This window comes from Protopterus annectens, chromosome 3.part1 (assembly GCF_019279795.1).
Source record: "Protopterus annectens isolate FY-2018-M chromosome 3.part1, PAN1.0, whole genome shotgun sequence".
Lineage (NCBI taxonomy): Eukaryota > Metazoa > Chordata > Ceratodontiformes > Protopteridae > Protopterus > Protopterus annectens.
Genome location: NC_056732.1, coordinates 1325460877 through 1325475718, shown reverse-complemented (window position 1 = coordinate 1325475718; position 14842 = coordinate 1325460877). Strand labels below are relative to the sequence as shown.

General features: G+C 41.0%; 1 protein-coding gene across 2 annotated transcripts in view; it reads right to left on the bottom strand.

Annotated features, from left to right (window-relative positions):
• GNAL (G protein subunit alpha L) overlaps nucleotides 1-14842 on the bottom strand; it is a 2475953-nt gene that overhangs the window by 183770 nt on the left and 2277341 nt on the right. For both annotated transcript variants that reach the window (XM_044067360.1, XM_044067361.1), the window contains exon 7: nucleotides 12310-12383. In XM_044067360.1, coding sequence (XP_043923295.1) covers nucleotides 12310-12383 — 74 coding nt within the window. The remainder of the gene's footprint in view (nucleotides 1-12309; nucleotides 12384-14842) is intronic.

Here is a 14842-nt window from a genome sequence, read left to right as displayed (position 1 = left end):
CTGATTGTGGCCTCATCCAAAACATCAGCTAAAGGGATTCTACGCTGTCAACTGTGTTCAAGATTTAAGAAGATCCAAGAGAATTTAACAAAAAAAAAAAAAAAACAGACAAATCTACTACTGTATTTTAAGCAAAGTATGTGATTATACTCTTTAAATATATCAGTGTACTGGCTTTTTCAGCTAAACTGTCTAGTCTCCATGGTGAGCACACCTTGCTGGGTGGGCTTGTCCCCCCCCCCCCCAACAGTCCGGAACAGCAGACAGTGTAAGCTTGCAATTCCTTGCGCTAGTTTTTATTTTCTCTATAGTTACACTTGTTGTAAACAGGTAATTTTTTTCTCGTAGCCACTAGCATGGGAATTAGTGTCAGCTTTACACTTTATTCTTGCATAACACATGCCAAAGGTTTTGCAGCTACTATTGGATGTGAGTACCTGATTCTTTTTCTTGCTGCGCTGAGTCTCTGAACTGGCTCATCTTTCCCTGTCTTCCCCTAAACAGAGTTTAGACCCACTACCAACTACTTTTATTTCTCTAAACCTAATTTACTTCCTATAATACTATTACCAGATGGGGACATCCACCCCAGTCCTGGTCCATCCCCTTCCTACAACTCCACCACTGCCACCTCACCTATTGGATACCAAACTCCCCACCTCTCCAACTAAACACCTGTCGATCTACTCCATAAACCTACAAATCCTCCCAAACAAAATAACAGAATAACATGCTTGGGTTGCCCACCACTCTCTCCACATCTTAACTCTCTCTCTCGGAAACCTGGCTCAAAACTCATATCACAAACTCAGAAATTCTACCCCCTGGCTATAACATTTTCCAGCAAGACAGGCTTTCCAAAAAAGGGGGAGGTGTTGCTATCATGTACTCAGAACAGCTTAACCTCTCCCCTCTCCCTACCCCTTCTTGACTTCTCCCCTGCAGAACTTATATTTCTCAACTGTCACCTTAACCCACACAAAAATGTGCCATTAGCATCTATCTATATGCCTCCTGGTAACAATATTCCAATTCTTGAATCTACTTTATCCTGGATCTCCCAACATCTATCATATGAGACAATCATACTAGGTGACATCAGTACTGTTTGGAATAAACTCTCCCCCCCCCACTCCCCTAGCCTTAGTATTAACCTTTTTGGTTTCAGTTAACTTATTTCTACTCCCACCTGCATCAATAAAGCTTCATCTCCATTCTTGATTGAATCAGTACCAAAATCCCACCATTTTACCAGACTCCTCACGTGATCACCTTTATATCTCAATACTAATACCACCTTCTCGGACCCCAAAAAAACACCTTTACAGAGACTGGCACAACCTGTCCAACTTCAACACAGAAACTTTCAACAACCAACTCTTCCTTGTCAATTGGTCTCACCTGTATAACCTTCCTCTAAATGATGCTGTTTTTGAGTTTAACAATATTTTCCCATCAAGAAAATTAGGATAAAATCTAATCCCACAACCTGACTCTTTAAAGATACCCTTTCCATTATGAAACTTAGAGACAGTACCTGGAAACAATGGATAAAGTCAAAATCTTTTTCTCTCCTCTTCCTTAAATTCAAAGAACTAAGAAACCTTACTAAAAAACTTATTATCCATGACAAGAAAAAATTCTATCAAGAAGCTCAGTCTATCCACACTTCGAACCCAAACAAATTTTGGTACACCATGAACAATATTCTCCATCCGGGAAAACCTTCTACCCCCAAACCCTTCCCAAATAAAACATGTCTTGAAACTGCCACTCTACTAAACAATTACTTCATAGACTCTATCCGCAAACTCACTAGTCTCAACAATATCCAAACACAACCCCCACCACCTGCCTCCACACAGCCTTATCCCTGAAACCTGTTTTCACTGCCTATATAAAATCCCTTTTGCAGAAACCTAAACCATGCTCTCCTTCCTTTGACAACATACCCCCAATTTCTCAAACTTGCAGCCGATTCGATAGCATATCCCATCTCAATCCTTATCAACCATTCTATCAATCCTCAATCCTGAAATTTGGAAATCCTTTCATACAATTCCACTTCACAAAGGAGGTAACTCCACCGACCCTTCCAATTTCTGATCTATAGCCATCCTCTCCCCTCTCTCAAAAATTCTAGAGAAATGTATTCGTAGACTTCTTAAATATATACTTCAGGAAAACCTCCTCACCCCCTCTCAACATGGATTTAGGCACCATCACAGCACGTCCACAGCCCTTCTAACCTTCACCCAGTCTAGAGCAGAGGCAAGAGGCAATAATAAACTGGTGTCATGTCTATTCCTTGACCTTTCCAAAGCATTTGACACTGTCTCCCACCCTAAGCTCCTTACTAAACCAACTGAACTCAACCTCTCCACATCCACTGCTCTCTGGTTCTCTAGTTATATTAACAACAGACTGCAGTCGGTTAGATGGCAGACCTCCTGCTCACCTTTCTTTCCCATCCAAACAGGTACCCCCAAAGATCCATTCTAGGCCCCCTTCTCTTTAATGTTTTTACTAACAATCTACGCTCCACCTGTTACACCTCATCACTGATCCAGTATGCTGACGATTCTACCCTTATTACCCTCTCTGACAACCCTACTGACATTCACTCTCTCACACAGACTTCTTCTAACACCACTGAACACTGGTTAATCGATAACTAACTCTTCCTGAACCCAAAGAAAACTAAGCTTCTTCTTTTCCTTCCAAAATCTATGTCCAGTCTTAAAACTTCCTTCTGTCTCTCTTCCCTAGACATCATCATCATTCATGCTGACTCGCATACCAAACTTCTAGGTATTACAATTGATGATCAACTGAAATTTGACCATCATATCCAATAATCCATCAAAAAGACCAACCAAACACTCAGTTTACTGTATAGAAACAAAAAATTCTTATCCACCACCTCGAGGACTTCACTTGCTCAAGCCTATCTCCTCCCCTGCCTATTCTATGCTTCTGCTATTTTTACCCACCTCCAAGTGAATCTTTTAACCAAACTTGAACAAACTTACAACCAGATAGCCAGATTTGCCAGTAACTTCCCTTACAAATCCCATCACTGCCTTGCCCTTAAACAACTAGAGTGGCTTGAATTCTCTCAACTACTACAACTTTCTCAGCTACAGATGACACATTCTCTACTTTACTGTCGCTCCCTATCTGCCCTCCTATCCCCATACAAACCTTCATGATCTCTCCGTATAGCTGATTAACTGCTACTTAACACCTACAGGCCTAGCAAAACAATAGGCAGATTATTTTATAAATGCTTCATATCTAAAACTTGGAACAAACTCCCAACTAATATACATTTTATCCAATCTTTGATCCATTTCAAAAGAGAACTGAAAATCTACTTTGGTAACTCTCCCTCCTGCACCTGTCACCACCCTACCTAACATTTACTCCCACAATTGTCTGGCTATAACAATTCTCTTCTCCTTAATTTAATATAGCATTATAATAACTAGTACTGTGGTACCTTACCTGCTGAGCAATATTATACTTAAATCTCATCTTTTCTCTTCCTTAACTACTATACTTCCCACCCCCGTCTTCTTATAACTGTTTTCTTACACTCTCTTGACTCCCCTAAACATTCCGCCCCACCCCTCTATGTCAACCTTTCCATTTAATACTTCTTCCTCTCAACAAACTTGGTTTAGTCATTAAAGTTGTTTTTGGGGATTCGTTTTTTCTGATAATCTCTTTTGTTCTGTACAGCCTATTGTAAATCCAGATTTTTACTCCATGTTTCTACATCTATTATTTTTCAGCTGTACTTTTTGCTGGATTTTATCCTTTGTTAATTTACATTATGGCCTGAATGTATGTAGTTATGTATTCATATTCATATTACTTATAAGGTAAATTTGTTATTGTTATTTTTTGTTTGTGTAGAGCTTTTCTCCTCCGGTCTCCAATGAAAATGGGCCACCAGCCCAGTTGGACTAATCCACTTAACAAAAGACAAATAAATAAAAAAATAAATAAATAATAGCTTTCCTGGCTTCGGGGGTGGGTGGGTGGGGGGCGGCGGCGAGTAGAGGAGATATTCTGTAACTGAGTTTGATACGTGAACAAAATTTGTTAAGTAGTCCATATGGGTTGTGAGTGACAGTGATGGATCCAGTATTAAATATACTTGGAAATATTTGGAATAGTACTGCCTTCTGTGTTATTAAGTATGAGGCTGGGTAGCTTAGCAAATAATGTAACATTATTTTTATAGGATTTAGTTTAAGTTTGTTATTCTCTGCCCACTGACAACGTTTTGTGAAACCTGACTGAAGATATTCTTGTGGGATTGAATGTGATTTACTGGTTTGAAGGAACACTACATTATCTGCATATAATGTACAATGTAGACCTGAAAGGTCTTCAGTTAAATCATTAACAAACAGAGAAAAAAGAAGTGGGCCTTCTACTTGAGGAACTGCTGTACTGAGGGTTCCTTCTGAAGAGAATTAGCAGAGTACATAAATGTGAAAAGTGAAGAACCAGGTTACAGTATTGCTTCCAAAGTTAACCCTATATATTGCACACACATCTGTGTAATAATGATTTGCTTTGTATGGAATTTATGCTTATAGCATTGTGCATATTTATTGATTCATTTCATCTGACATCAATGTGTATGTGTGTGTGTGTGTGTGTGTGTGTGTGTGTGTGTGTGTGTGAGCATATATATATATATATATATATATATATATATGTGTGTGTGTGTGTGTGTGTGTGTGTGTGTATATATATATATATGGGTCTACTTGAAAATACCGACACGCCAAAACACAGACGACGAGAACACCATGACCGGAAGATCGACAACTGAGATGACCGACAGTTTAAAAACCTGACGCTGAGAACACCGACATGTTAAGGTATGTGTGCGATAGTGACAGACTTTAGGATTAGGGGCGGGTTAAGTAAATTAGGGTTAGGGTGCGGGTAAGGTAAGTATGCAATAGTGACAGACTTTAGGGTTAGGGGCTGGTTAAGTGAGTTAGGGCGCGGGTTAGTTGAGTGTACGATAATGACGGACCTTAGGGTTAGGTTTTGGGTTAAGGTTAGTGCATAGATAGTTGTGTATGTAAGGTTTAGTGTAGATTTGTAAGGGTTTTGTTGTGCTTGTGTTGTGTGTGTGTATTTTTCGGAAAAGGTATTTGTTTTGTTTTGTTGATTGTCGTGATTGAGGTTTGTCGGGCACGTGAAGTTTCGTGCTTTTAAACTGTCGGTCATCTCAGTTGTCGATCTTCCGGTCTTGGTGTTCTTGTCGTCGGTGTTTTGGCATGTCGGTGTTTTCAAGTAGACCTAAATATATATATATATATATATATATATATATATATATATATATATATATATATGTGTGTGTGTGTGTGTGTGTGTGTATATATATATATATATATATATATATATATATCTGAAGAATTGAGGTTTAGTAAATATGGGAATACCGAATGTGTGTGTTGGCTGATTCTTGTATTGCTGAACTACAATTCTACAAGTGCCCTTTGCAGAGAATGCCACTGTGCATTCGCTTATATGTGGTTGACGTTATGAACAGAGATAGCGATATAGTGTAGATCAGGAAATTTACCCTTTTCCTCACTGTAGTGTTATCTTGGAGTTGGAATATGTAATTTGCAGGGGGTGTGGGAGACAAGCCCCCCTACAAAAACATGAATTTCATTGATGTGCAGTACTGAACTGTATAAGTTCATACTGCTGGAAAGCAGGCAGGTAAGTGGCAGCAGATATAAAATCTTACCATAACCATAGATGTCCTTCTCTCTTATATGCTGCAGTATTCATCACATAAGGGAGTCCTCCTCTGGCTGACTCGTATGTCCAGCCAGTATCCAAAAGCCTTCATGCTACTACGATTTTTCTGCTACACCACAGCACATTATACATACGTTGGCCATAAAGAGATGTTGGGTATAAAGTGGATGTTAGCACATACCTAATTCAGAACTGTATGCTGCCCAGCACCAGCCTAAGGTTCTGGTTGGGAAACATACCAACAGGAAACTAGGCAAGCATCAGGAGGAAGGCAAGGTGGGGAACACAGTACTGCAGCATACAGAAGAGAAAGACATTTATGGTTATGGTAAGATTTTACACAACTATTCTATGTCCTTCTTTTCATATGCTGCAGCATTCATCACATAAGGGAGAATGCAAAAGCTCAAGCTTGGGACAGGTTGGAAGGAGGAATAGTCAGTGCTTTCTCAATAAACCCATGTAGGATTGCTCTTGCAAACCCAGCTCTGGACTTATGGTGTCATGCTTGTAGTGTTTTGTGCAACTATGGACATATGACCATGAAGCTGTCTCTAGAATGGATCCAATGTAGAAACCTTTAAAAAATGCCCCTGAAGAGGACACTGCTCTGGTGGAGTGAGCCTTCACTGGGGAAGCAAGTGTCTTTCCATTTGACAAATAAAAAAATAGCTTTACAAAGATAGTTGGAAATAGTTTGCTTGGAAACTGACTTACCCAGAACTCTTGGGTGGTAAGAGACAAACAGGCAGTCTGATTTGTGAATATGCTTGGTCTTGTCAAGGTAGTAGCTGAGTTGTCTCTGCACATCTAAGGTGTGCAGGATTCTCTCACTGGGACACTGGGGTGAAAGAGAAAAGGTAGGAAGGTTAATGGACTGATTTAAAGATAACTCATTTACCACTTTAGGCATAAAGGTAGGATTTATATGTAGGGTGACCCTATCTCTATGGAAGACAGTGAAGGGGGAATAGACATCAGGGCTTGATACTCTGAAACCCTTCTAGCACAGGTAGTTGCCATTCACAAGACAGTTTTCCAGTACAATGTTGCAGAGAAGAGGATCTTGCTGGTTCAAAGGGTGCAAGTTTAAGCTTCTCCAGCAAAAAATTGAGATCCCAAGGGGGGGAGGGGGTCTACTTCATGATGTTGAAAGCCGACAATATCAAAGCTGATATTGTTGGCACCACAACATCGAAAGCGCAGAACACCGTGCCATTACACGGAAATCTCCGTAAGGGAAGATTTCCATTTACCTCAATGTAGTGCAGTCTTGGAGTTGGAATATTTAAGTAGGGGGATGTGGGGGTGCAGGGGGGCTTGCCCCCCTGCCTACGCTAGTTAGTTTTTATTTGTTTTTTTTTTTAAACGTTATTCGATGTTTTACTACATTGATCACTAGAGGTCGACCTTTAGTGATTCGATGTAGTAAGATTTCGATAACGTGATGTAGACGCGGAGGGGGTACTAGTTTCCTTGGAAGTCTGATATGAAGGATGCCTTTAAGGAATAGTTTTACTTCTAACCTACAGGCCAAATGTGGAGTCATAGGCAGACAAGCAGAGATGGCTGAAAGGTTAGCCTTCACCGAAGAACAGAACAACCCAGCCTTCATCAATTCACACAGATAGGACAAAACCACCAGGACATCAACTGACAGCAGTTGCAGGTCCTTTTTAATGACACCAGGTGGAAGGCCTTTTCCATTTAGAAATGTAGGACTTCCTAGTTGTAGGTTTTCTGGCCTCCTGCAGAACTTTTAGCACATCCTCAGAAAAAAGGTGTCTGTAAGGGATTAAAACCCTATCACCCACAATGTCAGATTCAGAGTTGACAAATGTGGATGTACTAGGGATCCCTTGTTCTGTATGAACAAATCCATCCTATAGGGTAACTTGTGGTGATTGCTGCTGGCTAGGTGCAGGAGAAGGGGGAACCAGTGCTGCCTTTGCCAAAAGGGAGTCACCAACAAGATTTTTAGTTGATCCTGCTGAAGCTTCAGTAGGACCTTCTGTAACAGAGGCAAGGTGGGGGGATGCACACAGAGACATCCCCCTTCCAGGAGAAAGACAGAGCATCCACCTTCCACACCAGGGGATGTGGGACCTTGGCACAAAATTTTGGAAATTGGCTGTTCATGGGGGAGGTAACTAGGTCTATCTGAGGCGTACTCCAACGATTGATTAGGTCCAGAAACACATTTCTGTGCAACATCCACTCGTAGGATTGGGTCATGGACCTGCTTAGAGAGTCTGCCATGTGTTCTGGGCTGAGGGTAGATAAACCACCTGTATGGAGATTTGACTCTGTAAGGCTTACTCCCAAGCCAGTAGGGCTAGTCTGCATAGAATGTAGGACTTAATTCCCCACTGTTTGTTGATGTACCAAAGAGTAGTGGTATTGTTTGTAAACCGTCTCAGGACTCCTGGAGCAAGGTTGCTCCTGAAAATTTGTAGTGCCAGAATCAGAGCACTCATCTCCTTCACATTGATATGTTCTTTGGCCTGCTTGGGAGACCAAACACCTTTGACTTGTCTTGGAGAGTTGCACCCCAATCTATGTTTCAAGCATCTGTGAATAACTCTTGGGAAGGAAAAGGAGGTTGGAGTGGTAGGCCTGGATTTCTGTTTACCTGGAGGATCCATCATTCTGGTTCCCTTTTTAAACAAGACAGATGTGGGATCAGAAACTCTAGGGGGTGAAAGTGTTGCATCCACATTGATCTTAGGTACCATTGCAACTTCCTCATGTGTAGTCCTGCAAAAGGTATCATGAAGATAGTGGCTGCTATGTACCCTAATAGACAGAGAAAATCCCTTGCTGTCAAGGAATGGAGGGGAAAATGCTCTGAAAGAAGGAAGTCAGGAACAAAACTTTCTCCCCTGGAAGACAGCCTAGCATTTTGTCTGTTTGTATCCTGCATCCCAGGAAAATGTGATCCTGGAAGGAATGAGGGAAGCCTTCTGGAAATGTATAGGGAACCCTAGACTCTGTAGACGGGCAATAATGAAGGACAGGTTTTCTCACAGAAGCTTTGGGGACTGAGCCTGAATGGGAAGAACATCTAGGTAAGGGAAAACTTAAATTCCCTGTATTCTGCAGACAGCTATAACAGGGGCCAAGCACTTTGTGAAGACCCTTGGTGCTATAGAGAGACCAAAGGACAAAGCACAAAACTGAAAATGCCAGAAAGCCACAGAAAATGTAAAAACTTCCTGAACCTTGGGTGGATGGGAATGTGAAGGTTGGCATCTTTCTATATCCAGAGATGCCATGAACCCCTGTGGGAGAATTAGGGGTAGGAGGGATGGTAGGGTCAACATATGGAAAGAAGGGACTTTGAGAAAGGTGTTTAAATGGGAAAGGGCCAGGGGTCATCCTTCCTGGGGACCAGAAACATCCTGGAGTAAAATCCATTCCCTTGTTGGAAAGTTGGAACTTCTTTGATAGTTCCCTGTGAAATCAGGTCCATAATGACCCGAGGAAAGAAACTCAACTGGTGTTTGGGGGGTGGTGGAATTCCTTTGAATGAGGGGAATTTTTCCAAACCATAAAAGATCATGTTTTGATAATGGACAGTACCCAAGAGTCCAGCGTAATCAGATTCCAAGCAGCAAAGGACTGACTGAGGTGATGGGACAAGGGGTTGGATGGCCCTTGGACCGGATAGTCACAGACTACCCGGCTTGGGTTGGGACTGAAAGGACTGTTTAGAGGCAGGGGTACAAGAATCAGACTTAGAAAAAGCTGGCTTTCTAGTTCCCTTCTTACTCTTAGATGAAGAAGAGGACAGAGAAGGTTTCCTAATGAAAGCAGTTTTTGCTGGATAATTTCTTTGGAACCATGGGACAAGAGAAACAAGAAGGAGTTTAAGATCTTGCAACTCCTTTCCTTTCTCCTGAAGAGACTTAAAGAGCTCCACAGCTGAGCCCCCAAACAAGGCTTTATTATCCAAAGGTCCTTGAAATCTTCAGGCAAAGGCTGTAGCCTAAGCCAAGAATATATTCTCAGAACAGACTCAGAGGCAGCTGCACTAGCAGAGGCATCAGCAGCATCATAACTGCACTTGATGGAGTGCCTTGTCACTTGTGCAGTAAAATTAAGGAAAGCTACTAATTTTGATTTTGCTGGGGAATCTGGAATGTCTGCCAAAGTTTTCACTGTATCCGCCAGAAGGGCCAGAGAGTACTTTGCCATGTGGTCTAATAGTTACTGCACAGAAGGCCAAGGTACCTGAAGTATAGACCTTCTTGTCCAACCTTTCCATGACCTTACTTTCCTTATCAGAGGGTAGCAAGGAAGTGGACGGTAGAAGTTTTCAAGCCTTATCCATGGAGAAAGAAATGTAGTGGGATCAGCAGCAGGAGCCTTGAACAGGAATTTGGAGTCCTCAGGAACTTTATGGCACCTGTCAGAACACTTGGGAGCAGGAGGCTGAGAGTCAGGACATTTGGAGACAACACAGAAAAACCCATAAAGGCAGGTAGGACTTGAGGGATAGCAGAAGGAGAAGGGGAGTCCATCTGCAAGAGTTCATAATACATTTTCTGAATCTCCAAGACTGGGAGCAGTCCCACTTAAAAAAAATTATTTCCTCTTAAAAATAGTCTGTTCAGGGGAATCTGTACCATTAGATTCTTCCTCTGGGGAGGAATACCTAAGGGAGAGGTCAACTGAGTGGAGTAGGCTAAAGACTTCTCTCCAGAAGAGTCCTCCTCCTCTGAGGAAGTATTCACAGATGTCCTTTTAAAGGATGTGGTATGAGAGATGGGCTGCAGATGAACAGAAGAAGGAATGGTTTGGTGAAGGACCATAAAGGCATCAAAGAGACTCTGAGAAGGCTTCCCAGTCAGGGGCTTGCTGAGGGGTAGCAGGAGACACATGCTTGGTCTTTGCCTTTTTCTTATTAGGGGCTTCCATGCGATGGAATGTGGATGGACAGGAATCAGCCTACATTCGATGATATTGGAAAGAGCATCTTCATGCACCATGATCTGTGTGATGCCACAAGGGCCCTCAAATATAATGAGCCTGGCTTCCCCCTTGTCACCCTGATTGGATGCCTGCCCTTCCCTTGCAGATGTGCCAGCGGACTCCTTTGGGGATGCCCTTGTGGTACCCACCAAAGGTACATTCATTATCTCCGGCACAGTCTCCGGACCTACACCAACCTCTGGAGCAATGACTGGAAGAGAAGCCAAAGCTGAAGGTTCAGACCATGATTTTTTGGCCTTCTTCGATGCAGGCACATCCAAAAGGCCCAATGTCACATCCATCTCACATGCTAAATGTTTGAGTCTCTGGTTTTCTAACTATGGCTTAAGGGAAGCTAGCTGACTCTTGAGGGTCTTAGGACAAAGGATTTACAAATAGGGAACTCAATGTGGTCGTGGTCTGGGCCTAAGCAAAAGAGGCAAAGCTTGTGAGTGTATTTATGTTGAATATGCCTTACACACTGACACCTGCCCTTCCTAGCTGACATGAACCCAACAACAAGCAGCAGCAAAAATTTTTAATAAGAAAAAGCCACAATGGGGACTTGTCTGAAACCCTAACACAACACATCTGGCAGCAAACATCTGGAGCAGGTGACTGAATAGGTGGCAGAAAAGTAGGTGCTTGCTGACGTTTCCTTTATACCCGACATCTCTTTATGGCCGATGTATGCATAATGTGTTGTGGTGTATCACGTACCTCGCAGTAGCATGAAGGCTTTTGGCTACTGGCCGGATGTACGACTCAGCCGGAGGTGGACTCCTTTAAGTGATGAATACTGCAGCATATGAATAGAAGGATATACATTGTTAATATTGAAAATGCAGAATATGATATCTTTGGTATTTTTATTTAACATTGTAATCTAATTAATATGCAGTACGTCAACATTATGGCTCGGTATTTAAACCACATTACGTTCTGAATTTCATATTTTTGATAGTAAACTTGTGTATTACACACACACACACACACACACACACACACACACACACACACACACACACACACACACACACACACACACACACAAGATTGCTTTGTAGACTAATTTATGCTTACAAAATTCCAAACTTTGCTTTGTACGTTTCTTGTTTAGTTTTGTAGTTAATTTTATACCAGTTTAAAATATACTTATTTTCAAACACATAAAAAGTATTTGTGAATGAAGCAGCACTTGTTTTGTATTAAATCTTTTAAAGAATAACATAGTGTCTGCAGCACAAATCTCTCTTTTTTCATGACCTGGTTGTGAGCTTAATACTGTAGTCATGGGTTTGAGTTCCTTAGTCTTTGTCTGCCTAGACTGTAGTAAGTAACTTAACCATGTTTCCAGTTCACCTCTGAAAGCAGGCACCAGTGCTTATTTCATTTATCTAGTTAACAAATAAAAATAAAATAAAATAAAAGCAAACTGGTTCTGCATTGTGGCAAATCAGGTTGACATTCCACAGTGGTCTTGTCAAATCTACATCTATACCAAAGAAATATATATATAATGATACTCACTGAAAGTTTACTTTGTCAACTTGAAATCGTGTTTCAAAAATCCCTGATGTCAAAACTCTGCATCTGAGCAAGTCCTGCAAAGAAAAACAGACAAAGAAAAATTAGCCAAAGTGTGGCCCGGGAGTATGTCTATGTAATCAGTGTATGGGTGAAATGGAATACTAATATTCTATGTGAACAATACCATTCATGTCATAAAAAAGGTCAGTGTGTTGGGAATCGAGTGACAGGCTTAAAAAGTACAATCCAGTTGAAAAATATACAAAGCTTAATCTGAAAATGAAGTTTAAAATTACATGTACGTCATCTCACTTGATTGGTGCACCTTTTCATATAGATACAATAGATATTTGAGAATGTTAACACTGGGTAATCTCTGAGAGGGACCTGTACAGTACAATGGCTGTCATAGCTGAAAAGGGTGCTGGGGTCAGTCCACCAAACTGGCTAATTAATACAGAAAATGTGGGTGTTGCTTCAGTTGTCCTTTTAACAGTTCAGTTTTTAACTTCAAACTTGTGTGCCTGGTATGTACACCCTAAACACCTAAGGTGCGGCTATACAGCACTGCAAATATGTGGACACACCTCGTCCCTGAATCCTCAGTTCTTGAAAAGTATCTGAACATAAGGAAAACAGCTAAAGCAAAGCAAAACAAGAACAGAGATATCCTATCATGAATTTGTACTTCTAGCATATGGATCTTCTGTTGCAAACACCAACTGGAAAGTACTATATAACCCTGTGAAACACAAGGGGAACGGATGATAGGCTAAGTTAGTACACAGTCATGCTTTCACTTCTTCACTTTATATTGGTTGTTTTAGAACAAACGCAAATAATTTAAAACCTGCAAAAAGTGCAATGTATGTATATTTATATAATGACTGTTTATTTTTTGAAGCACTCCAGTGAGTCTTTATCTTCTGTTTATACTGAACAACTTATTACCTGGTCAACCAGCTTTGTTATTCAGATGATTAAATGCAATTGTAATAAACAAATCTGTATGTTTAATGTACAACACAGAGGATTCTGATCAGGGCTCCAATCATAACCAGCGTGTCATGTGTTCCAAGACATGGATATCAAGGAAAGCACATCAAGAAGGAAGCTTGACAGTCAAATCTTGGCATCCATATCAAGATTATACAACAAGGAGGGTGATGATCATAAAAACGTGATTATAATTCTTTGTAGCACATAGAACTTACCCTACTCCTGTGTACTACAAAAGTCAAGAAAAAATGCAGGAGTCTCAAGTGCTTTACAACTTTAAAAGCTTCAAAATCCCTTACAGCTGTCACAAAGACGGCAGTTACCAAAAATAGTGGCAGGAAGCAGAAATATATTTAAAACATATTCAACACTTTATTCAGGAAAAAAACGCTGAATATATAAAAGTGTTAGAATCTGTTTTAAAGCTATATGCAGTTCCCACTGTGGTTCCATAACATTGTCCCTTGTAGAAGGGGGAAGAGAAAGTACAGTTGTGTACACTTACCATAAATGTAGATGTTCGAGTGTATTCACTGTTGGCAGTCATTACATTTGGGTAATCTGCTGGCAGGTTGCCCCTCAGTCAGCCTGAATTCCAAAGTCTTGGGTCCTGTGTCAGTTGCTGTCTCCTTTTCCATGACGTCAGGTCGTCAGGGGTATAAAACATGCAGCCGACACCATTTTCTTTAGTTTTTCTTGCCCCCGATGTCAGGTGCCCCCAAAAAGGTAGCAAAAAAAAAATAAAATAAAAAAATATATATATGTATATGTATATATATATATATATATATATATATATATATATATATATATATATATACACATGCATCAATATAAACTTTACCTTCATCTACAAGCAAATACACCACATAGGTTGTAGAGGATAGAGAAGGAAAGATAAACTCCAGAATAACAGGAGGATGGCGGGAGGGTAACCTGGACTGCAACAGTGAATAAACTCGAACATCTAAACTTATGGTAAGTGTACACAACTGTACTATGTTCTTCGTGTTTCATTGTTGCAGTCATTACATTTGGGTAGAATCCCAAAGCTATGGTTGGGGTGCTGGTGCTAAAGAGCATTAGGAGCGGCTATAAGGCCCTGCAGAACTGCAGTGGCAAAGCCTGCTCTGGATTTAGAGTAAAGATGCAAATGATAATGCATTGTAAAGGTGTGAACAGAACTCCAAGTAGCAGCCTCTAGATGTCTTTGGTTGGTACTCCCCTTAGAAAGGCTGCTGAAGTAGCTGCAGCTCTGGTGGAATGAGAGCTAGTGCCCTTGGGCACAAGTTTACCATGGTGTAAGTAGTAGAAATGGATGCAGTGGCTTATCCACTTTGAAATTGTCTGCTTTGAAATAGCCTTGCCCTCTGATCCTGCAGCATATGTCACTAATAATTGCTCAGTTTTTCTTAGAGCTTTAGTCCTGCTTAAGTAGAAACTTAGTTGTCTGTGTAAGTCCAAGGAATGCACAATGCTCTCCCCCTTGTTCTGCGGATTTGGATAAAAGGTTGGCAGATGAATTGTTTGGTTA